This window comes from Rhinoderma darwinii, chromosome 6 (assembly GCF_050947455.1).
Source record: "Rhinoderma darwinii isolate aRhiDar2 chromosome 6, aRhiDar2.hap1, whole genome shotgun sequence".
NCBI lineage: Eukaryota > Metazoa > Chordata > Amphibia > Anura > Rhinodermatidae > Rhinoderma > Rhinoderma darwinii.
Genome location: NC_134692.1, coordinates 137,973,190 through 137,997,668, shown reverse-complemented (window position 1 = coordinate 137,997,668; position 24,479 = coordinate 137,973,190). Strand labels below are relative to the sequence as shown.

The following is a 24,479-nucleotide window of genomic DNA, read 5'->3' as shown; positions in this document are numbered from 1 at the left end:
AGTAGTTATATTCTTGTATATAGAGGCCAGTATTATAGTAGTAATATTCTTGTATATAGGGGCAGTATTATAGTAGTTATATTCTTGTATATAGGGTGCAGTATTATAGTAGTTATATTCTTGTATATAGGGGAAGTATTATAGTAGTTATATTCTTGTATATAGGGGAAGTATTATAGTAGTTATATTCTTGTATATAGGGGCAGTAGTATAGTAGTTATATTCTTGTATATAGGGGAAGTATTATAGTAGTTATATTCTTGTATATAGGGAGCAGTATTATAGTAGTTATATTCTTGTATATAGGGGCAGTATTATAGTAGTTATATTCTTGTATATAGGGGGCAGTATTATAGTGGTAATATTCTTGTATATATGACCAGTATTATAGTAGTTATATTCTTGTATATAGGGGCAGTATTATTGTAGTTATATTCTTGTATATAGCAGGCAGTGTTATAGTAGTTATATTCTTGTATATAGGAGGCAGTATTATAGTAGTTATATTCTTGTATATAGAGGGCAGTATTATAGTAGTTATATTCTTGTATATAGGGGCTGTATTATCGTAGTTATATTCTTGTATATAGGGAGCAGTATTATAGTAGTTATATTCTTTTATATAGGGGAAGTATTATAGTAGTTATATTCTTGTATATAGGGGAAGTATTATAGTAGTTATATTCTTGTATATAGTGGGCAGTATTATAGTGGTAATATTCTTGTATATATGAGCAGTATTATAGTAGTTATATTCTTGTATATAGGTGCAGTATTATTGTAGTTATATTCTTGTATATAGCAGGCAGTGTTATAGTAGTTATATTCTTGTATATAGGAGGCAGTATTATAGTAGTTATATTCTTGTATATAGGAGGCAGTATTATAGTAGTTATATTCTTGTATATAGGGGCAGTATTATAGTAGTTATATTCTTGTATATAGGGGCAGTATTATAGTAGTTATATTCTTGTATATAGTGGGCAGTATTATAGTAGTTATATTCTTGTATATAGGGGGCAGTATTATAGTAGTTATATTCTTGTATATAGGGGGCAGTATTATAGTAGTTATATTCTTGTATATAGGGGACAGTATTATAGTAGTTATATTCTTGTATATAGGGGGCAGTATTATAGTAGTTATATTCTTGTATATAGGGGGCAGTATTATAGTAGTTATATTCTTGTATATAGGGGCAGTATTATAGTAGTTATATTCTTGTATATAGGGGCAGTATTATAGTAGTTATATTCTTGTATATAGGGGGCAGTATTATAGTAGTTATATTCTTGTATATAGGAGCAGTATTATAGTAGTTATATTCTTGTATATAGGGGGCAGTATTATAGTAGTTATATTCTTGTACATAGGGGGCAGTATTATAGTAGTTATATTCTTGTATATAGGAAGCAGTATTATAGTAGTTATATTCTTGTATATAGGAGCAGTATTATAGTAGTTATATTCTTGTATATAGGGGCAGTATTATAGTAGTTATATTCTTGTATATAGGGGCAGTATTATAGTAGTTATATTCTTGTATATAGGAGCAGTATTATAGTAGTTATATTCTTGTATATAGGGGCAGTATTATAGTAGTTATATTCTTGTATATAGGGGCAGTATTATAGTAGTTATATTCTTGTATATAGGGGGCAGTATTATAGTAGTTATATTCTTGTATATAGGGGACAGTATTATAGTAGTTATATTCTTGTATATAGGGGGCAGTATTATAGTAGTTATATTCTTGTATATAGGGAGCAGTATTATAGTAGTTATATTCTTGTATATAGAGGCAGTATTATAGTAGTTATATTCTTGTATATAGGGGCAGTATTATAGTAGTTATATTCTTGTATATAGGGGCAGTATTATAGTAGTTATATTTTTGTATATAGGGGCAGTATTATAGTAGTTATATTCTTGTATATAGGAGCAGTATTATAGTAGTTATATTCTTGTACATAGGAGCAGTATTATAGTAGTTATATTCTTGTATATAGGGAGCAGTATTATAGTAGTTATATTCTTGTATATAGGGGCAGTATTATAGTAGTTATATTCTTGTATATAGGGGGCAGTATTATAGTAGTTATATTCTTGTATATAGGGGCAGTATTATAGTGGTTATATTCTTGTATATAGGGGGCAGTATTATAGTAGTTATATTCTTGTATATAGGGGGCAGTATTATAGTAGTTATATTCTTGTATATAGGGGGCAGTATTATAGTAGTTATATTCTTGTATATAGGGGTCAGTATTATAGTAGATATATTCTTGTATATAGGGGGCAGTATTATAGTAGTTATATTCTTGTATATAGGGGCAGTATTATAGTAGTTATATTCTTGTATATAGGGGCAGTATTATAGTAGTTATATTCTTGTATATAGGGGCAGTATTATAGTAGTTATATTCTTGTATATAGGGGCAGTATTATAGTAGTTATATTCTTGTATATAGGAGCAGTATTATAGTAGTTATATTCTTGTATATAGGGGCAGTATTACAGTAGTTATATTCTTGTATATAGGGGGCAGTATTATAGTAGTTATATTCTTGTATATAGGAGCAGTATTATAGTAGATATATTCTTGTATATAGGGGGCAGTATTATAGTAGTTATATTCTTGTATATAGGGGCAGTATTATAGTAGTTATATTCTTGTATATAGGTGCAGTATTATAGTAGTTATATTCTTGTATATAGGTGCAGTATTATAGTAGTTATATTCTTGTATATAGGGCAGTATTATAGTAGTTCTATTCTTATATATAGTGTGCAGTATTATAGTAGTTATATTCTTGTATATAAGGGCAGTATTATAGTAGTTATATTCTTGTATATAGGGGGCAGTATTATAGTAGTTATATTCTTGTATATAGGGGGTAGTATTATAGTAGTTATATTCTTGTATATAGGGGGCAGTATTATAGTAGTTATATTCTTGTATATAGGGGGCAGTATTATAGTAGTTATATTCTTGTATATAGGGGGCAGTATTATAGTAGTTATATTCTTGTATATAGGGGGCAGTATTATAGTAGTTATATTCTTGTATATAGGGGGCAGTATTATAGTAGTTATATTCTTGTATATAGGGGGCAGTATTATAGTAGTTATATTCTTGTATATAGGGGGCAGTATTATAGTAGTTATATTCTTGTATATAGGAGGCAGTATTATAGTAGTTATATTTTTGTATATAGGAGCAGTATTATAGTAGTTATATTCTTGTATATAGGGGGTAGTATTATAGTAGTTATATTCTTGTATATAGGGGGCAGTATTATAGTAGTTATATTTTTGTATATAGGAGCAGTATTATAGTAGTTATATTCTTGTATATAGGGGGTAGTATTATAGTAGTTATATTCTTGTATATAGGAGGCAGTATTATAGTAGTTATATTCTTGTATATAGGAGCAGTATTATAGTAGTTATATTCTTGTATATGGGGGCAGTAATATAGTAGTTATATTCTTGTATATAGGGGGCAGTATTATAGTAGTTATATTTTTGTATATAGGAGCAGTATTATAGTAGTTATATTCTTGTATATAGGAGCAGTATTATAGTAGTTATATTCTTGTATATAGGGGGCAGTATTATAGTAGTTATATTTTTGTATATAGGAGAAGTAATATAGTAGTTATATTCTTGTATATAGGAGCAGTATTATAGTAGTTATATTCTTGTATATAGAGGCAGTATTATAGTAGTTATATTCTTGTATATAGGGGGCAGTATTATAGTAGTTATATTCTTGTATATAGGAGCAGTATTATAGTAGTTATATTCTTGTATATAGAGGCAGTATTATAGTAGTTATATTCTTGTATATAGGGGGCAGTATTATAGTAGTTATATTCTTGTATATAGGAGCAGTATTATAGTAGTTATATTCTTGTATATAGGGGGCAGTATTATAGTAGTTATATTCTTGTATATGGGGAGCAGTATTATAGTAGTTATATTCTTGTATATAGGGGGCAGTATTATAGTAGTTATATTCTTGTATATAGGAGCAGTATTATAGTAGTTATATTCTTGTATATAGGGGGCAGTATTATAGTAGTTATATTCTTGTATATAGAGGGCAGTATTATAGTAGTTATATTCTTGTATATAGGAGGCAGTATTATAGTAGTTATATTCTTGTATATAGGGGCAGTATTATAGTAGTTATATTCTTGTATATAGGGGCAGTATTATAGTAGTTATATTCTTGTATATAGGAGCAGTATTATAGTAGTTATATTCTTGTATATAGGAGCAGTACTATAGTAGTTATATTCTTGTATATAGGTGGCAGTATTATAGTAGTTATATTTTTGTATATAGGAGCAGTAATATAGTAGTTATATTCTTGTATATAGGAGCAGTATTATAGTAGTTATATTCTTGTATATAGGGGGCAGTATTATAGTAGTTATATTCTTGTATATAGGAGGCAGTATTATAGTAGTTATATTCTTGTATATAGGGGCAGTATTACAGTAGTTATATTCTTGTATATAGGGGGCAGTATTATAGTAGTTATATTTTTCTACACAGGGAAAATAATAGCAGATATTTCTAAGATCATCTGGTTTATAAGTCCTTATAATATATATTTTTTCTATTACGAAGGAGGTAGAACTGATTAGAAATGTTCAAGATCTTCTGAAAAGGACTCTGGAACAAGCTATCCAGCAGATAAGGTAATAATGAGATCTGTGATTTACTTGTGTCATTTGCCAGAATAGTTTTGTTTGATATAAATCATATATCGGGGAAAACAGAAAAATGTTGGCACCGGTTCCTGAATTCGTCTGTTTTCATCCTGCTCTTCCAGTCATGCGCGGTATTATAGAATATAAATGATAATAACCAGTACTTCCACCTTCCTTATGATTGGCTGGATTACACCATAGTTTATTCTTATCATACGTTGCCACCTGGTGGCTGAATCTTATATTAAGTATGTTTTCCACTTTACATTTGTAAAAATAACCATTAATCAGAGTTTCTTGTTTTTTTTTAAAGGTAAATCTTACTATTAATTTCTGAAGTGATTGACTCCCACAACAGTCTCTTTCTCTCTATGATTGGCAATGTATAGGTGGTTGCTGCCTGGTCAGTTTCCTGGGGGGGGGGGGGGCATGTATTCTATATATTAACCGTTTTCTTGCTCCCTCTCTCTAGGTTCTGGGTATAAAGCCTGAGATTCATGTTACGTCCCAGTTGTGAATACTTTGGCAGTGATTGGCAGCCGCAGTCCTTTACCAGCGGGTCTCATGTTCCTTGTTTGTCTGTATAGATCACATATCTCAATGTCTTGCCTTGGCGCCGATGCCTATTGTGCCCTCCAGAAGTTGTCTTATAGGAGACGCTCTGCCTACAGTCCGATAATCTCCCCTTTTTTAATAGATTCCAGAGCAAACCATGGGGGGGGGGGGGGGTGTTAGGGGATATGGGCTCCATACTGATTTATTCTTGTATGGAACGTCACTTATAGTCTTACTGCCAACAATCCTGGAATATTTGGGAGACCCCGGGAAAAACAGGAGACCTCCTGGGGTCTTTGAAGAGGTGGCAAGTAACCTGGACGTTTTGCGTCTTTTAAATATACGCGTTACACCCAGGCGTGGCCACCGCAAACACCACCCTGATTCTGGGGTCTGTATTTAGGGGATCTGGGGTATATTTTTCTTTGGGGGCGGTCTGTATTAATTATTTAGGGGGTCTGGTCTGGGGTCTGTATTATTTTGGGTTGGGATGAAGGGGGTCATATGCACTATTTATGATTGAAAAGTCGGGGGTGTGTCCTATACAAATGGGTGGAGCTTAAGGTAAGAAATGTAATCTCCCTGATGGTCCTTCTTAACGTTGGCAAGTATGTACATGAGTAGCTGCTACGCTGAGGTCATTCATTCTATAGATCGTCCTTCTATTAAACAGATTAGCAGCGCGCTGTCCCTTTAAGAAGCCTGTAAGTCTATAATAAAGTCTAAGAGTGGTTTTTACACTATCCGGCCTTGAATTTCACTGATAGGTTATAGGCCTATCTAAACAGCAGATGTAAAAACACAGGATCTGGGAAGAGATAAGAGTCACCGTTCATCTCCTCTGTCTGTTTTACCATCCGATTCCTTAAGACTTTGCTTAATCATTAACTTTCAATAGTGTAATAGATTCATTGATCCGTCCTACGTTATGAACGGAAGTCGCGACACGGATCTGCACAGATGCAAGTTATATGTTGTGTTTTCTATTGCGCCATTCTATCACCTCCTGCTGGTTATTGACAGTACTGCACGTACAGTGTCATTTGTAAGCAACGCACTTGACAATCACGAGCACGGCACAAAGTCAAAACTGAAGATTATAAATGTAATAAAAATCCTTTCTCTACCTTTAAAGTCTACATAATGTTACTGTCTCTCTTTAGGTAACTGTAGGGCGTCAGTTCACATGGAGCGTGAATACTGCGATTTCGCCGCAAAAAACGCAACTCAGAAAAAAAAAATCTTATACTTACCCAGCATTCTGATTCTTCGTCCAGGCCGGCCTCCTGGTATGATGTTTCATCCCATGTGACCGCTGCAGTCAATCACAGGCTACAGCAGTCACATGGGATGAAACCTTATCCCAGGAGGCCGGGCTGCAGGACGGTGGAGGGGCGCGTCGCCATGGCTACGTAAGCATGAATTATTTTCTTTTTTTACCTGCTATTTTCGGCAGCAGCCATTCCAGTAGAAAAACTGCACCGCAATTTGGTGCAGTTTTTCAGCTGAAATTCCCTGCGGCGCACAGGGTGGATACGCTGTGTGCTTTTACGCGCGTATCGACCCTGTGTGAACATACCCTAAATGTGTCTTATACAACCAGGAATTGTGTCTAAGGCTCAGTTCACACTATTCTCTCTCTCCATGTCTGCTGAGTGGACGGGTGCCTCATAGTGTAATGTTAGTGCTGTGCTCAGCCCTCTAAGACAATAATATTTATCATTGCTCCTCCTCCCTCCCCTCTCACAGCATGCTGGGTCACAGACAGGAAGAAACTGCAGCTGCATCCCCCTCCTCCCTCTCCTACTTGTATTTGTAGATGTCTTTCTAGGGGACTGAAGTTATTTCTCAACATTTTACAGCGAGCCTGCAGACAGGGAGATGGGGGCTTCAGGCTGCAGGAAGGTGAAGAAGATGCCACTTTACCCTAATAAGATATATGACTAAGATTCCTAGAGTCACATGTACTACAGATTAGGTAAAACACCTTATAATGATAGGTGTACTTTCAATGCGGAATTAAGCTTGGTTTGCCTGCAGTCACTCACAGTCGGCTGACGGAAAGTATCTAGAGAAGAACAGAAGATGCTGGTTTTGATCATGTGTGACAAGAAGTTCCCGAGACGGAGAACGTCAGAGAAGAGGGAGATCGGAGGTTATAGGAGAGGCAGATATGACTGATGGATGGAATGACAGCTGGATGCTCCTGGAGGTGACTGACAGGATATAAAGGAGAAGAACATCTAAGATGACTTTGAAGCTCCAAGACAAATCTTAAAATTGTCTTCCAGGTCATGGAGGAAACGGTTAAGGCAATATAAGAAATAGCAGAGAGATAGAGCGACAAGGAAGGGGGATAAGAGGCAAGCGACTAATGAGGACTCCTTTTTGATATGAAGGAGTCGGAGTCTTCGAAGGCAAGTGATTAAAATACTGAAGACTAGAAGAGAACACATAGTGAAGGTCAGAGAAGATCCCTCAACCGTGAGAAGACGCTGCCATAAAACTAGAGAAACTTTCCAATGTAACCTACAGCATTATTCCAGTAGTCCAGCATGATTCTGGATTGTCAGGGCATTGGGAAACCCAAATAGCAGGACCCGAATTTACGGATATCTAAGACGGAATCCCGTATGGAAATCCAGAATCCCATTGGTCCCGATTTCCTTTGTGCCAATCGTCTTTGGCCGATGCTGGACCGTCAGATTCTCTTGACTGTCGAGCGACACTAATTGTAGATTCCGAGTATCTGGAGTGTAGGAAGAAATCTGAAATCAATACATTGCAGACCTACGTAGATCCCAATGGTGCTGGGGGGGGGGGGGGGGTGGAGAGCAGACCAATACCGTAGTTGACATATAATGTACCCTACATGACCAAAAGTAGGTGGACACCTAAAATGTATTCACGTCTTTAGGTCCTTGTTGAACATCTCATTCCAGACCATGGACATTAATATGGAGCTGCTCCTTCTTTGGCAGCTTCTACTCTTCTGATAATCAGATCTTGATGTGGCGGCATCATATGATTGTGCCATGATGAAGGCTACTGAGCTCTTCTGTACAACCTATTCTACTGCTGAGGCATGTCTATGGAGTAATGGAGTATTATGAGCCTGTACAGCATCGGTAGAGGGGCCCGCAGAAGGGGAAGGGTCCAGCAGATTATACTCTGGTTCTCTGGTGGGCCAGTCCGAGAGTAATTACATAGGTGCATGCTTGATTGTATGCTATTGGATGAAGCAGAAATGGATGACGCCAACAATTCGAAAGGGGACAAATACATACAATGCTATCCGGTTCTTCACTCTGGACAATCCCCACTTGCTAGAAGGATCCCTTGACAATAAGGTGATCACAAAGTGTCCTCCTGCTGGGACCACCAGCGATCAGCTGTAATCTGTGAGGAAACCTGGCAGTACGTGATCAATTTCCCTGCAGTGCCACTACAGGGGAAATTAAGTATTGCACAATGTCCATTCATATCAATGAGTTGTTTGTGTAATACAGGACAGGACAGGTCCTCCAGAATGAGAGACGATCTTTGTAAACGCACCCCACTCTGACCAAGAGAAGAGGATCCTGAACAGAGGACCCCCCCTCTATTAACTTATAATGCCCTAATAGAGTGTATGAGAATGGGTTTTTTAAACTGGGCAACCCCCTTAAGGTGTTTGAACCTTATGTACCAAAGCAGACTAAGACAGAAATTGTCTTTGTTGTCCAGAACAACCAATCTCGACCAAGTCCACGTCTCATTTTTCCAGTATCATAACTTGAAGACCACCAGGTCACCAGGACAGGGGTTTTATAGCTCTGGGACACTTCATCATCCTCCTCTATAAACTTGGTTTATATGTAGACATTCGTGACACCGAGGATGCTGAGATTTGGACACCAACCCTGGCAGGACTCCCCCTTATGGACAACCCCTTTAACAATGGACCCTGATACTCCTTCTCTGTTTCACAACATGATTTCTTTCCCTTCAGGCAGAACAGAGACGCCAAGGAGAAGCTGGAGATGGACTGGTCAGACAAGGTAGAGGCTTACGACATTGACAACAAGTGCGGAAGATACAATAATCAAAGCACCGAGATCCAGTTTCATCACAACTCATCTAAATTTGAGGACAAGTAAGTCCAAAAATGTGAAGGTGGAGTTATATTTGACTGACATTAAAGGGGTTCTCTACTTTGTACAATCCCTACTTGTTAGAAGGGTCTCCTGACAATAAGTTCATTGCAAAATTCCCCCTAGTGCTCATCTGTAATCTGGGGGAAACCTGGCAGTAAGTGTTTCATTTCCCTGTAGCTCCACCACAGGGGAAATTAGTTATTACACAGTGTCCATTCATATCAATGTCTTGTTTGTGTAATGCAGGACAGGACAGGTCCTCCAGAGACGCTCTATGTAACCGCTCTCCACTCTGACCAAGAGATGAGGGTCCTGATCAGGGGACCCCCTCTATTAACCTAGAATAATAACCCAGGGATAATGGAAAACTTTAATAATTCTCCATTCTGAAACATATGTTTCACCTGTGTGATCCCCTTTCTAACCCAGAATTCTATATCAATAATTGTAGTTATATTCTTGTATATAGGGGCAGTATTATAGTAGTTATATTCTTGTATATAGGGGGCAGTAATATAGTAGTTATATTCTTGTATATAGGGGCAGTATTATAGTAGTTATATTCTTGTATATAGGAGGCAGTATTATAGTAGTTATATTCTTGTATATAGGGGCAGTATTATAGTAGTTATATTCTTGTACATAGGGGGCAGTATTATAGTAGTTATATTCTTGTATATAGGAGCAGTATTATAGTAGTTACATTCTTGTATATAGGGGGCAGTATTATAGTAGTTATATTCTTGTATATAGGGGCAGTAATATAGAAGTTATATTCTTATATATAAGAGCAGTATTATAGTAGTTATATTCTTGTATATAGGAGGCAGTATTATAGTAGTTATATTCTTGTATATAGGAGGCAGTATTATAGTAGTTATATTCTTGTATATAGGGGGCAGTATTATAGTAGTTATATTCTTGTATATAGAGGGTAGTATTATAGTAGTTATATTCTTGTATATAGGGGGCAGTATTATAGTAGTTATATTCTTGTATATAGGGGCAGTATTATAGTAGTTATATTCTTGTATATAGGAGCAGTATTATAGTAGTTATATTCTTGTATATAGGAGCAGTATTATAGTAGTTATATTCTTGTATATAGGGGCAGTATTATAGTAGTTATATTCTTGTATATAGGAGCAGTATTATAGTAGTTATATACTTGTATATAGGGGCAGTATTATAGTAGTTATATTCTTGTATATAGGGACAGTATTATAGTAGTTATATTATTGTATATAGGGGGCAGTATTATAGTAGTTATATTCTTGTATATAGGAGCAGTATTATAGTAGTTATATTCTTGTTTATAAGGGGCAGTATCATAGTAGTTATATTCTTATATATAGGGGCAGTATTATAGTAATTATATTCTTGTATATAGGAGCAGTATTATTGTAGTTATATTCTTGTATATAGGGGCAGTATTATAGTAGTTATATTCTTGTATATAGGAGCAGTATTATAGTAGTTATATTCTTGTACATAGGGGGCAGTATTATAGTAGTTATATTCTTGTATATAGGGGGCAGTAATATAGTGGTTATATTCTTGTATATAGGGGCAGTAATATAGTAGTTATATTCTTGTATATAGGGGGCAGTATTATAGTAGTTATATTCTTGTATATAGGGACAGTATTATAGTCGTTCTATTCTTGTATATAGGGGGCAGTATTATAGTAGATATATTCTTGTATATAGGGGCAGTATTATAGTAGTTATATTCTTGTATATAGGGGGCAGTATTATAGTAGTTATATTCTTGTATATAGGAGCAGTATTATAGTAGTTATATTCTTCTATATATGGGCAGTATTATAGTAGTTATATTCTTGTATATAGGGGTAGTATTATAGTAGCTATATTCTTGTATATAGGGGGCAGTATTATAGTACTTATATTCTTGTATATAGGGACAGTATTATAGTCGTTCTATTCTTGTATATAGGGGGCAGTATTATAGTAGATATATTCTTGTATATAGGGGCAGTATTATAGTAGTTATATTCTTGTATATAGGAGCAGTATTATAGTAGTTATATTCTTGTATATAGGGGCAGTATTATAGTAGTTATATTCTTGTATATAGGAGCAGTATTATAGTCTTCTATATATGGGCAGTATTATAGTAGTTATATTCTTGTATATAGGGGTAGTATTATAGTAGCTATATTCTTGTATATAGGGGGCAGTATTATAGTACTTATATTCTTGTATATAGGGGACAGTATTATAGTACTTATATTCTTGTATATAGGGGCAGTATTATAGTAGTTATATTCTTGTATATAGGGGGCAGTATTATAGTAGTTATATTCTTATATAGGAGAAGTATTATAGTAGTTATATTCTTGTATATAGAGGGCAGTATTATAGTAGTTATATTATTGTATATAGGGGCAGTATTATAGTAGTTATAATCTTGTATATAGGAGCAGTATTATAGTAGTTATATTCTTGTATATAGGGGGCAGTATTATAGTAGTTATATTCTTGTATATAGGGGCAGTATTATAGTAGTTATATTCTTGTATATAGGGGGCAGTATTATAGTAGTTATATTCTTGTATATAGGGGGCAGTATTATAGTAGTTATATTCTTGTATATAGGAGGCAGTATTATAGTAGTTATATTCTTGTATATAGGGGGTAGTATTATAGTAGTTACATTTTTGTATATAGGAGCAGTATTATAGTAGATATATTCTTGTATATAGGGGGCAGTATTATAGTAGTTATATTCTTGTATATAGGGGCAGTATTATAGTAGTTATATTCCTGTATATAGGGGGCAGTATTATAGTAGTTATATTCTTGTATATAGGAGGCAGTATAATAGTAGTTATATTCTTGTATATAGGGGGTAGTATTATAGTAGTTACATTTTTGTATATAGGAGCAGTATTATAGTAGATATATTCTTGTATATAGGAGCACTATTATAGTAGTTATATTCTTGTATATAGGAGCAGTATTATAGTAGTTATATTCTTGTATATAGGGGGAAGTATTATAGTAGTTATATTCTTGTATATAGGAGCACTATTATAGTAGTTATATTCTTGTATATAGGGGCAGTATTATAGTAGTTATATTCTTGTATATAGGGGGAAGTATTATAGTAGTTATATTCTTGTATATAGGGGGAAGTATTATAGTAGTTATATTCTTGTATATAGGGGGCAGTATTATAGTAGTTATATTCTTGTATATAGGGGCAGTATTATAGTAGTTATATTCTTGTATATAGGAGCAGTATTATAGTAGTTATATTCTTGTATATAGGAGCAGTATTAGGGCATGGCCCCACGTGGCGGGTTTCCTCCGCAGCTGTCCGCATCAATGCCGCACAGAATCTGCGTTGCAGATTCTGTGGCGGATCTGCCCAAAATGTGCAGTAAATTGATACGGACTAGCTGCTGCGGACTGCGGTAAAAGTGCTTCCCTTCTCTCTATCAGTGCAGGATAGAGAGAAGGGACAGCACTTTCCCTAGTGAAAGTAAACAAATTTCATACTTACCGGCCGTTGTCTTGGTGACGCGTCCCTCTTTCGGCTCCCTAGATGACGCGGCAGTCCATGTGACCGCTGCAGCCTGTGATTGGCTGCAGCCGTCACTTAGACTGAAACGTCATCCTGGGAAGCCGGACTGGAGACAGAAGCAGGGAGTTCTCGGTAAGTATGAACTTCTATTTTTTTACAGGTTGCTGTATATTGGGATCGGTAGTCACTGTCCAGGGTGCAGAAACAGTTACTGCCGATCGCTTAACTCTTTCAGCACCCTGGACAGTGACTATTTACTGACGTCTCCTAGCAACGTTCCCGTAATTACGGGAGCCCCATTGACTTCCTCAGTCTGGCTGTAGACCTAGAAATACATAGGTCCAGCCAGAATGAAGAAATGTCAAGTTAAAAAAGCAAAACGCATCCGCAGCACACATAACATGTGCATGACAGCTGCGGACTTCATTGCGGAATTTAGAATCTCCATTGAAGTCAATGGAGAACTTCCGCAATGAGTCCGCAACCAGTCCGCCACAACTCCGCAACATCCATTGTATGCTGCGGACACCAGATTCCGCACCGCAGCCTATGCTCCGCAGCGGAATTTTCAGCCACGTCTAAACGAAGCCTACTAAAAAGAAGTGGAAGGCAATGGAGAAACGGCTCCGCTGCGGATTAAAGCTGCGGAGTGTCCGCAGCGGAATTCAAGAGCAATTCCGCCACGTGGGGCTTTGCCCTTATAGTAGTTATATTCTTGTATATAGAGGCAGTATTATAGTAATTATATTCTTGTATATAGGGAGCAGTATTATAGTAGTTATATTCTTGTATATAGGGGGCAGTATTATAGTAGTTATATTCTTGTATATAGGGGGCAGTATTATAGTAGTTATATTCTTGTATATAGGAGCAGTATTATAGTAGTTATATTCTTGTATATAGGGGCAGTATTATAGTAGTTATATTAGTGTGTATAGGAGCAGTATTATAGTAGTTATATTCTTGTATATAGGGGCAGTATTATAGTAGTTTTATTAGTGTATATAGGAGCAGTATTATAGTAGTTATATTCTTGTATAAAGGGGCAGTATTATAGTAGTTATATTCTTGTATATAGAGGCAGTATTATAGTAGTTATATTAGTGTATATAGGAGCAGTATTATAGTAGTTATATTCTTGTATATAGGAGCAGTATTATAGTAGTTATATTCTTGTATATAGGGGGCAGTATTATAGTAGTTATATTCTTGTATATAGGAGCAGTATTATAGTAGTTATATTCTTGTATATAGAGGCAGTATTATAGTAGTTATATTCTTGTATATAGGAGCAGTATTATAGTAGTTATATTCTTGTATATAGGTGGCAGTATTATAGTAGTTATATTCTTGTATATAGGAGCAGTATTATAGTAGTTATATTCTTGTATATAGGGGGCAGTATTATAGTAGTTATATTCTTGTATATAGGGAGCAGTATTATAGCAGTTATATTCTTGTATATAGGAGGCAGTATCATAGTAGTTATATGCTTGTATATATGGGGCAGTATTATAGTAGTTATATTCTTGTATATAGGGGGCAGTATTATAGTAGTTATATTCTTGTATATAGGGGCAGTATTATAGTAGTTATATTCTGTAGATAGGGGGCAGTATTATAGTAGTTATATTCTTATATAGGAGCAGTATTATAGTAGTTATAATCTTGTACATAGGAGCAGTATTATAGTAGTTATATTCTTGTATATAGGGGGCAGTATTATAGTAGTTATATTCTTGTATATAGGGGCAGTATTACAGTAGTTATATTCTTGTATATAGGGGGCAGTATTATAGTAGTTATATTCTTGTATATAGGGGCAGTATTATAGTAGTTATATTCTTGTATATAGGGGGCAGTATTATAGTAGTTATATTCTTATATAGGAGCAGTATTATAGTAGTTATAATCTTGTACATAGGACGTAGGAGCAATATTATAGTAGTTATATTCTTGTATATAGGAGGCAGTATTATAGTAGTTCTATTCTTGTATATAGGGGCAGTATTATAGTAGTTATATTCTTGAATATAGGGGGCAGTATTATAGTAGTTATATTCTTGTATATAGGGGGCAGTATTATAGTAGTTATATTCTTATATAGGAGCAGTATTATAGTAGTTATAATCTTGTACATAGGACGTAGGAGCAATATTATAGTAGTTATATTCTTGTATATAGGAGGCAGTATTATAGTAGTTCTATTCTTGTATATAGGGGCAGTATTATAGTAGTTATATTCTTGAATATAGGGGGCAGTGTTATAGTAGTTATATTCTTGTATATAGGGGGCAGTATTATAGTAGTTATATTCTTGTATATAGGGGCAGTATTATAGTAGTTATAGTCTTGTATATAGGAGCAGTATTATAGTAGTTATAGTCTTGTATATAGGAGCAGTATTATAGTAGTTATATTCTTGTATATAGAGGCAGTATTATAGTAGTTATATTAGTGTATATAGGAGCAGTATTATAGTAATTATATTCTTGTATATAGGGAGCAGTATTATAGTAGTTATATTCTTGTATATAGGGGGCAGTATTATAGTAGTTATATTCTTGTATATAGGGGGCAGTATTATAGTAGTTATATTCTTGTATATAGGAGCAGTATTATAGTAGTTATATTCTTGTATATAGGGGCAGTATTATAGTAGTTATATTAGTGTGTATAGGAGCAGTATTATAGTAGTTATATTCTTGTATATAGGGGCAGTATTATAGTAGTTTTATTAGTGTATATAGGAGCAGTATTATAGTAGTTATATTCTTGTATAAAGGGGCAGTATTATAGTAGTTATATTCTTGTATATAGGAGCAGTATTATAGTAGTTATATTCTTGTATATAGGGGGCAGTATTATAGTAGTTATATTCTTGTATATAGGAGCAGTATTATAGTAGTTATATTCTTGTATATAGAGGCAGTATTATAGTAGTTATATTCTTGTATATAGGAGCAGTATTATAGTAGTTATATTCTTGTATATAGGTGGCAGTATTATAGTAGTTATATTCTTGTATATAGGAGCAGTATTATAGTAGTTATATTCTTGTATATAGGGGGCAGTATTATAGTAGTTATATTCTTGTATATAGGGAGCAGTATTATAGCAGTTATATTCTTGTATATAGGAGGCAGTATCATAGTAGTTATATGCTTGTATATATGGGGCAGTATTATAGTAGTTATATTCTTGTATATAGGGGGCAGTATTATAGTAGTTATATTCTTGTATATAGGGGCAGTATTATAGTAGTTATATTCTGTAGATAGGGGGCAGTATTATAGTAGTTATATTCTTGTATATAGGGGGCAGTATTATAGTAGTTATATTCTTGTATATAGGGGCAGTATTACAGTAGTTATATTCTTGTATATAGGGGGCAGTATTATAGTAGTTATATTCTTGTATATAGGGGCAGTATTATAGTAGTTATATTCTTGTATATAGGGGGCAGTATTATAGTAGTTATATTCTTATATAGGAGCAGTATTATAGTAGTTATAATCTTGTACATAGGACGTAGGAGCAATATTATAGTAGTTATATTCTTGTATATAGGAGGCAGTATTATAGTAGTTATATTCTTTTATATAGGAGCAGTATTATAGTAGTTATATTCTTGTATATAGGGGCAGTATTATAGTAGTTATATTCTTGTATATAGGGAGCAGTATTATAGTAGTTATATTCTTGTATATAGGGAGCAGTATTATAGTAGTTATATTCTTGTATATAGGGGCAGTATTATAGTAGTTATATTCTTGTATATAAGGGGCAGTATTATAGTAGTTATATTCTTGTATATAGAGGCAGTATTATAGTAGTTATATTCTTGTATATAGGGAGCAGTATTATAGTAGTTATATTCTTGTATGTAGGGGGCAGTATTATAGTAGTTATATTCTTGTATATAGGGGGCAGTATTATAGTAGTTATATTCTTGTATATAGGAGGCAGTATTATAGTAGTTATATTCTTGTATATAGGGGCAGTATTATAGTAGTTATATTCTTGTATATAGGAGGCAGTATTATAGTAGTTATATTCTTGTATATAAGAGCAGTATTATAGTAGTTATATTCTTGTATATAGGGGGCAGTATTATAGTAGTTATATTCTTGTATATAGGGGGCAGTATTATAGTAGTTATATTCCTGTATATAGGGAGCAGTATTATAGTAGTTGTATTCTTGTATATAGGGGCATTATTATATTAGTTATATTCTTGTATGTAGGGGCAGTATTATAGTAGTTATATTCTTGTATATAGGGGGCAGTATTATAGTAGTTATATTCTTGTATATAGGGGGCAGTATTATAGTAGTTATATTCTTGTACATAGGGAGCAGTATTATAGTAGTTATATTCCTGTATATAGGGAGCAGTATTATAGTAGTTATATTCTTGTATATAGGGGGCATTATTATAGTAGTTATATTCTTGTATATAAGGAGCAGTATTATAGTAGTTATATTCTTGTACATAGGGGGCAGTATTATAGTAGTTATATTCTTGTATATAGGGGCAGTATTATAGTAGTTATATTCTTGTATATAGGTGCAGTATTATAGTAATTATATTCTTGTATATAGGGGCAATATTATAGTAGTTATATTCTTGTATATAGGGTGCAGTATTATAGTAGTTATATTCTTGTATATAGGAGTAGTATTATAGTAGTTATATTCTTGTATATAGGGGGAAGTATTATAGTAGTTATATTCTTGTATATAGGAGGCAGTTTTATAGTAGTTATATTCTTGTATATAGGGGCAGTATTATAGTAGATATATTCTTGTATATAGGGGGCAGTATTATAGTAGTTATATTCTTGTATATAGGGGGCGGTATTATAGTAGTTATATTCTTGTATATAGGGGGCAGTATTATAGTAGTTATATTCTTGTATATAGGGGCAGTATTATAGTAGTTATATTCTTGTATATAGGGAGCAGTATTATAGTAGTTATATTCTTGTATATAGGAGGCAGTTTTATAGTAGTTATATTCTTGTATATAGAGGCAGTATTATAGTAGTTATATTCTTGTATATAGAGGCAGTTTTATAGTAGTTATATTCTTGTATATAGGGGGCAGTATTATAGTAGTTATATTTATTATACTATCTATGTTGGCCAGACATACCCCTCTATACAGCACTCCACCTAAATGTCTTTCTTCTGATAAATGACCACTAGATGGCAGCAGATCCTTATCTCAAAAACAGGTTTTTTTTGTATCCCTCTGATAGTTCTGGTTGTTGTGTTGCTTAGCGATAGACAACATTCAATGTGATTTATGATCCAGGGCCGTCTGCAGAAAGTAATGCTAAATTAGATCTTTCGGGACATAGATTATCCTGTTAAAGACAAGGAAAGAAAACGTAATGTCGGTTTTACACGTTACATCGTCACGCTTCTCCTATAGCGAGATATAAATTCATTGGGAATCACAATGCTCTCTGTACGACTCCTTTCTTCATAGGTCTATTAGCCAATGACATTGACAAATGAATGATCCGTCGTAGACTCTCGCTGTTTGCCGCTGATGTATTTATAAATGTCTCTTTATGGCACATTAGTATTTCTATAACGTTTGGGTGGATCTTTATTTGGGTGACTCAGGTTTCACCCCTATTAAATGATAAGCGGAGGACTGATCTCCATCCGGGCCCAGGCAGCAGAACTCAATAGCAGTCGGCAGAAAAAAACAAAAACATTAAATGCTCATTAATCACCCGGAGCAGTAAAGAAAACGTTATTTACGAGCGCCATTGTTCTTGGTTTTACTTCATTATTCTCTCCTCCACCTCAATAATCTTTCCAGGCACAGTAATTTAATAAATCTAATATGCATTGAATATCTATTTAAAATTTTTTAACAAAATTAATACAATCTGCAATATATTATTTTCCACTTGTGCCCCCCATTATAATACCAAGCTTTCCATAAACTCTGAATGGCCTATGAACCTGAATTCTTATGCAAAGTCACGTCACCCTCCCCGATTCCGCTCTTCTTTGGTTGTGTGTCAGTCATCACTGCAGTTCTGGAATTCTATTCCTGAACCTGGAAGCTCAGGATGAGTAATGCTGTAGGCCCTTCCCAAATAAGGGAGGTGGGAATTTAAATTATAAGATGCAGCATAGGCCATTAATACTATATATACTCCATACTCCATAGAGCCCAGTTAGGTCGGCATTCATCTGACGTCTTAGTTCTGCTATGGCCGCCTTAAAGTGAAACTCCCCTTTTAAAAACAATACCTCAATGTTTATATAAAATATTGAATAACTGGACAAATATTTCATATCTTACACTTAGGTTACATATTTTATACTCCAGTAACATCCAAAGCTCAATATAAAGTGCTCTTGGCTTCCTGTTTCCGGAGTGCAGTGAACGGGAAGAGGTCACATGACTGATTGATCTTAGTTTCATGACTGCAGCGATAACCCACACAAAGTGACAACCACAGGATTTGTACTTTTGCTTTGTGTGTGACTGGAGGATAAAACATGCTGTAACTAAAAATCAGTGTAAAGCTTTCTTTATTCCTATAATGTAGAGTATGTTGACTAATAAATTGAATTAAAAGTGGAGTGCCCCTTTAAAAAGTTGCCGGTGCTCTTAGATTCCTGTTATCCGTATATTGTATAGTAGAAATCTGATAATCTGGCATCTTCAGGATATAATTGAAATTGCGCATTAACGGACATGTACATATATACTGATCTCTCTCACGAAAATGTTTCCACCTCTTCGCCACATCTTCAGGGCTCCTCAACTTTAGGGTCTCCAATGCCCCCATACCGATGTCATAAACAGGGCCGAATTATAAGGATGGTACATTCCCGGGGGCCTCCAACAACTTGAGCTAGGGGCCCTTCAGCCAGGGGCAGACATAGATAACTGAGGGCCCCTGTGCAGAGACAGCGGATAGACCCTCTTCTACCAGCAAACCGGAAACGTACAACTTGCCATATTAAGAAAGTATAATCACTGCAAAAAAGATTGCTGCTATCTCTCTGGAAACAGCCGGATAGTCGTAATTTCCCGGCATCGATGGGTAACATCCCTGGTAGTCGAGAATGGTAAAATTCTATGTGATCTAAAACAGTGGCTTGTGAAAGGGTTAATGATAACATCCCTGGTGGTCTAGGGCAGTCAAGGGGTTAATGATAACATCCCTGCTGGTCTAGGGCAGTGAAGGGGTTAATGATAACATCCCTGCTGGTCTAGGGCAGTGAAGGGGTTAATGGTAACATCCCTTGTGGTCTAGGGCAGTCAAGGGGTTAATGATAACATCCCTGCTGGTCTAGGGCAGTGAAGGGGTTAATGATAACATCTGCAATAGGGGTCAGATGGGGTCTGGGTCCCAAATGTGGTATGGGGGTTGCCACCACATTTTTCAGACCCCCCCCCCCTTCACCCGGCTCTGGTTATGTTGATGTTGGTGTCGCTGCTCTGAGGACCTGGGGCGCCCAACGTCCGGTAAATTCCTTGTTGCCGATTGCAGATTATCAGGATTTGCGGACCACTAGGTGGCAGACTAAGGCCTTTTTTCACACGAGTGTATATGGAGTCCGTGTGACGGCTGTTAAAACAATGGATGTCACACGGACCTATGTATGTCAATGGGGCTGTCCACACAACCGTTCTTTCAATGCAGCGTGTGAAGGGTTAGTGAAAAAATGGGATATGTTCTATTTTTTGGCGCTTCAGACATCCCTCCATAGACTCCAGTCTAACGCGACCCGCAGCGTACAGCACGGATGCACCTCGACGTGAAAAACGGACGTGAACATCCGATGTTCGCAACGTTCGTGTGAATCTGGCCTTCCAGACATTTTATACTGGACTCGCCCTCTCTGCATCATTCACACCCCAGTCCTCTCACAGAAGGCGCCGTGTTTGTCTTCATATCTCGGAGTCGCCCGGCTCCTCAGCTTCTTCGAGTGATTTGTTTCCACGTCTGAGAATTATCGCCGCCGCTTTTCTCCATTACCGATTCTAATTGATTTTTGATCGGCTGGTGTGACATACCTGACATCTGCAGAGCTCTATCCTGCACCTGCCTGACACTTCAATATTAGGAAATTACCAACAATTTAAAGGGGAACTCCAGCAAGACGGAGCTTCTTATCGTCCCACCTTCAAACTCCATAATTTCTCCTTAAAGGGGTCTCCAGGTTTAAAAAAAAAAAAAGGGGTCAGCTTTTTTTTTTTCTAAAGAGAACGCCACTCTTGTCCATGGGCTGTGTCTGGTATTACAGGCCAACTCCATTCACTTGCATGCTGCAATACCATACACAGCCTGTGGAAAAGAGTGGTGCTCTTTCTAGAAAAAAAAAAAGGAGACACTTTTTTACAGTTCTGGACAACCCCTTTAATAGACTTTGCTGTTGTCTATGTGGTGGTCTTGGAGAAGACTCTCACCAGGCCAAAACATTGTCTTTGTGGTAGTGGATATAGTTAAATCCAGCAAGAATGTGATCTCCTGGGGCCTGACATGGTGGCAGTACTAGATTACAGCTCAGAAGCATGTAGGTTTGGTGGTAGGTTTTAGACTCCGCCCATTAATTAGGCCACACCTTAAGTAATTGATGGCTTTGGGGTGGTCAGTGGTGCCAGTAGATGCTTGGTCTGGACTAAGGACCTCCTTAAACAGATACTTATACCTGGCCATTAGGTGAAAGGATTTAAAGGAATACTCTAGGCAAAACTGTGACACTGCGTTATGCCTAATGCAGGGCCTGAGGGGGAGGAGCATGACACAGCGATTCAAAGAACACCAAAGAGATTAGCCACGCCCCTCAGGCCCTGTACTAGGCATAACACTGTGTATCAGTTTTGCCTGAACTGTTCCTTTAAAGGGGTTCTCCGGGTTCATGAAAATAAGGGTATGTTCACACGGCGGGGGTCCGTAACGGCTGAAATTACGGGGATGTTTCAGCCTGAAAACATCCCCGTAATTTCAGCCGTAACGGAATGTGCAGGCGCTTGAACGCCGCGTCAATTACGGGCGTAATTAGCGCTGCTATTCATTGGAGTCAATGAATAACGGCTCTAATTACGGCCAAAGAAGTGACAGGTCACTTCTTTGACGCGGGCGTCTATTTACGCGCCGTCTTTTGACAGCGGCGCGTAAATATACGCCTCGTGTGAACAGACAAACGTCTGCCCATTGCTTTCAATGGGCAGATGTTTGTCAGCGCTATGAAGGCGCTATTTTCGGGCGTAATTCGGGTCAAAAACGCCCGATTTACGTCCGTAAATAGGCCGTGTGAACATACCCTAAAGCTGACCCAACATCTGCGTGGCAGGCAGCAATTGGCTGCCGCCGTCAGCTGATGTGTCATCCCTATAGACCACTTAACACAGAGCGGTGTCGGACCAAGTGGACCAGTGGCAAAGGAGGAATCATACTGATCTCCTAGCCCAGGACTTTGGCAGAGCAAAGTTGTCAGTTACACTACAGTTCTATCCACATCCAGCTGTTCAGCATTGTAAACACTGGGGTCATCAGAGAGGCACAGTTGGTTTTCTGTTGTCTTAGCACACCATGAAACATTCTCTTATTGATATCCTGGACAATCCCTTTAATAAAGTCACTTTTTCCAGCACTTCGACACCAGAGTCTTGGGCTCAGTACAGTCACGAGAACATCTACAAGGCTGAAAGAGAGAGAATGGACTCCATCAACCTGCGCTCCCTGATTGACAATATTCTGCAGGACACGGCTGAAGACCTGCGCTCCCAGTGCGATACGGTCAATAACGCCTTCGCCAAACGATGCGAGGAAGTAGAAGACGCCAAAAGAAAGCTGGAGGAGCACCTGAAGAAGGTAAGACTGTCTCCATAGACCACAGTTCCTCATCTGGGCATGCTGGGAGTTGTAGTTTTGCAACAGCTGCAGAGCCACAGGTTGGAGACCACGGATCGGCAGGATTCTGTCATTTAAAGTGGTAGTAGCATGTTTTATGATTTAACTATTTGTGGGTATTTTTCATTGGTTGCATGTCTTCCTGGTAGATCTCAATCCTTGAAAGTAATTTTATGTTCTTTTCCATGGTCATTTGACTCTTCAGTCCTGCTAACCGCTCCTAAAATGGCGAAAGACACAGAATATGCCCTCCCAGCATTCCAGTCCTGCAGCACTGCTCATCCTGACCTTCCTAGTTCATGAATACAATGTCAGAACTACAGTGAAGACTGACACAGAATAGGAGTGGAGGGAGCAGTATAGGGAAATGTAACTGCATAATGATACAGATTTATAATGATACCATTTGAGATCAGTGAAAAGCTGAATGACAGCCCTAAATGGGCACTTTAATAGCAGCCATTAGAAGTTGTCCCATAGAAGCATGTAGTACCCCTGCCCTGCCTCATGGTGGCAGTGTAATTGTTTTTTTTCTCTTATTCAATATTTAGAGGGTGCTGGAGGACACTGCAAACAATGCTGTGCTAGATGGATTTTTACTGATTTTGCCCTTGTAGATAGTGACACAGTGTCCATGTAGATAGTGCCCAGGTACATAGCGCCACAGTGTCCCCCGTAGATAGTGCACCTATATAGCGCCACAGTGTCCATGTAGATAGTGCCACACCCCCCTTGAAGCTAGCGCCACCCCCACCCTCTGTAGATAGTGCCATCGGGACTCCCTCTAGGAGCGAAATCCCCAGCCAGGGCATAGGCCGGGTCTCCCGCTCCTAGAGGGAAGACCTGATGTCACTGTCCATATATGAGCGGAATCCCCGTTGCCGACTCTGGTTGGGGATTCCACTCCAGGAGTAGCCACTGTCCATATATGGTTGGGAGGTATCCATCCATCCATCCATCCATCCATCCATCCCTCCCTGTATTCTTCTTCTGATCTCTCACCGTTACGATAATTCCTCGTCTCTGTACATGTTTTGTAACGATTCTGAGCGCAATTAATTGACTCCCATATTTTCTTTGGCCCTTTTGCCCCGTGCCGCGTTTCCCTTTGGTTTCCATAACAACCTTCGCAGTCAACAGTCGCCTGACGGATCATTAATCCAGGAACTTGGGCGCTGTTTGTTTCACTTGTTTGTTTTGCGATCTCTGATCGTGCGGCTCATCCTGCCGCAAACACTTGTTCATTAGCGAGACCTGGCGGAGTAATGTGAAGAAGACGGAGACATCTGTGAAGTGTCCCCTAATATGCAGATACTTAGAATAACTGCAAGGACAATGTGCAAACTAATTACATGCATGGAGGAGTTCTGGAGTGTAGGTCAAATACCAGAGAGCCCATACAGCCGCTACAGGGGCCCCCAGAGAAAGAAGGCCCCAGCTCAGGTTTTCTGCACCCCACTCTCTACATGACCTTCAAACAGGGGTGTAGAAATTAACCCAATGATAATGAGGGACACGTTGTAATCTGATATGGGACCCTCACTCCTCCTACGTTTGCCTCAGGCTCCAAATCGCAGGTAGATTCCAGGTACAAAACACTAGGATTGTCCTATAAAG

At 37.0% G+C, this 24,479-nt stretch overlaps 1 protein-coding gene across 1 annotated transcript in view; it reads left to right on the top strand.

Moving 5' to 3' along the window:
* The window catches only part of TEKT4 (tektin 4), a 53,571-nt gene that overhangs the window by 17,575 nt on the left and 11,517 nt on the right, over window positions 1–24,479 (top strand). Inside the window, exons 2-4 of the mRNA XM_075831591.1 lie at window positions 4,642–4,712; window positions 9,271–9,414; window positions 22,601–22,823. Coding sequence (XP_075687706.1) covers window positions 4,642–4,712; window positions 9,271–9,414; window positions 22,601–22,823 — 438 coding nt within the window. The remainder of the gene's footprint in view (window positions 1–4,641; window positions 4,713–9,270; window positions 9,415–22,600; window positions 22,824–24,479) is intronic.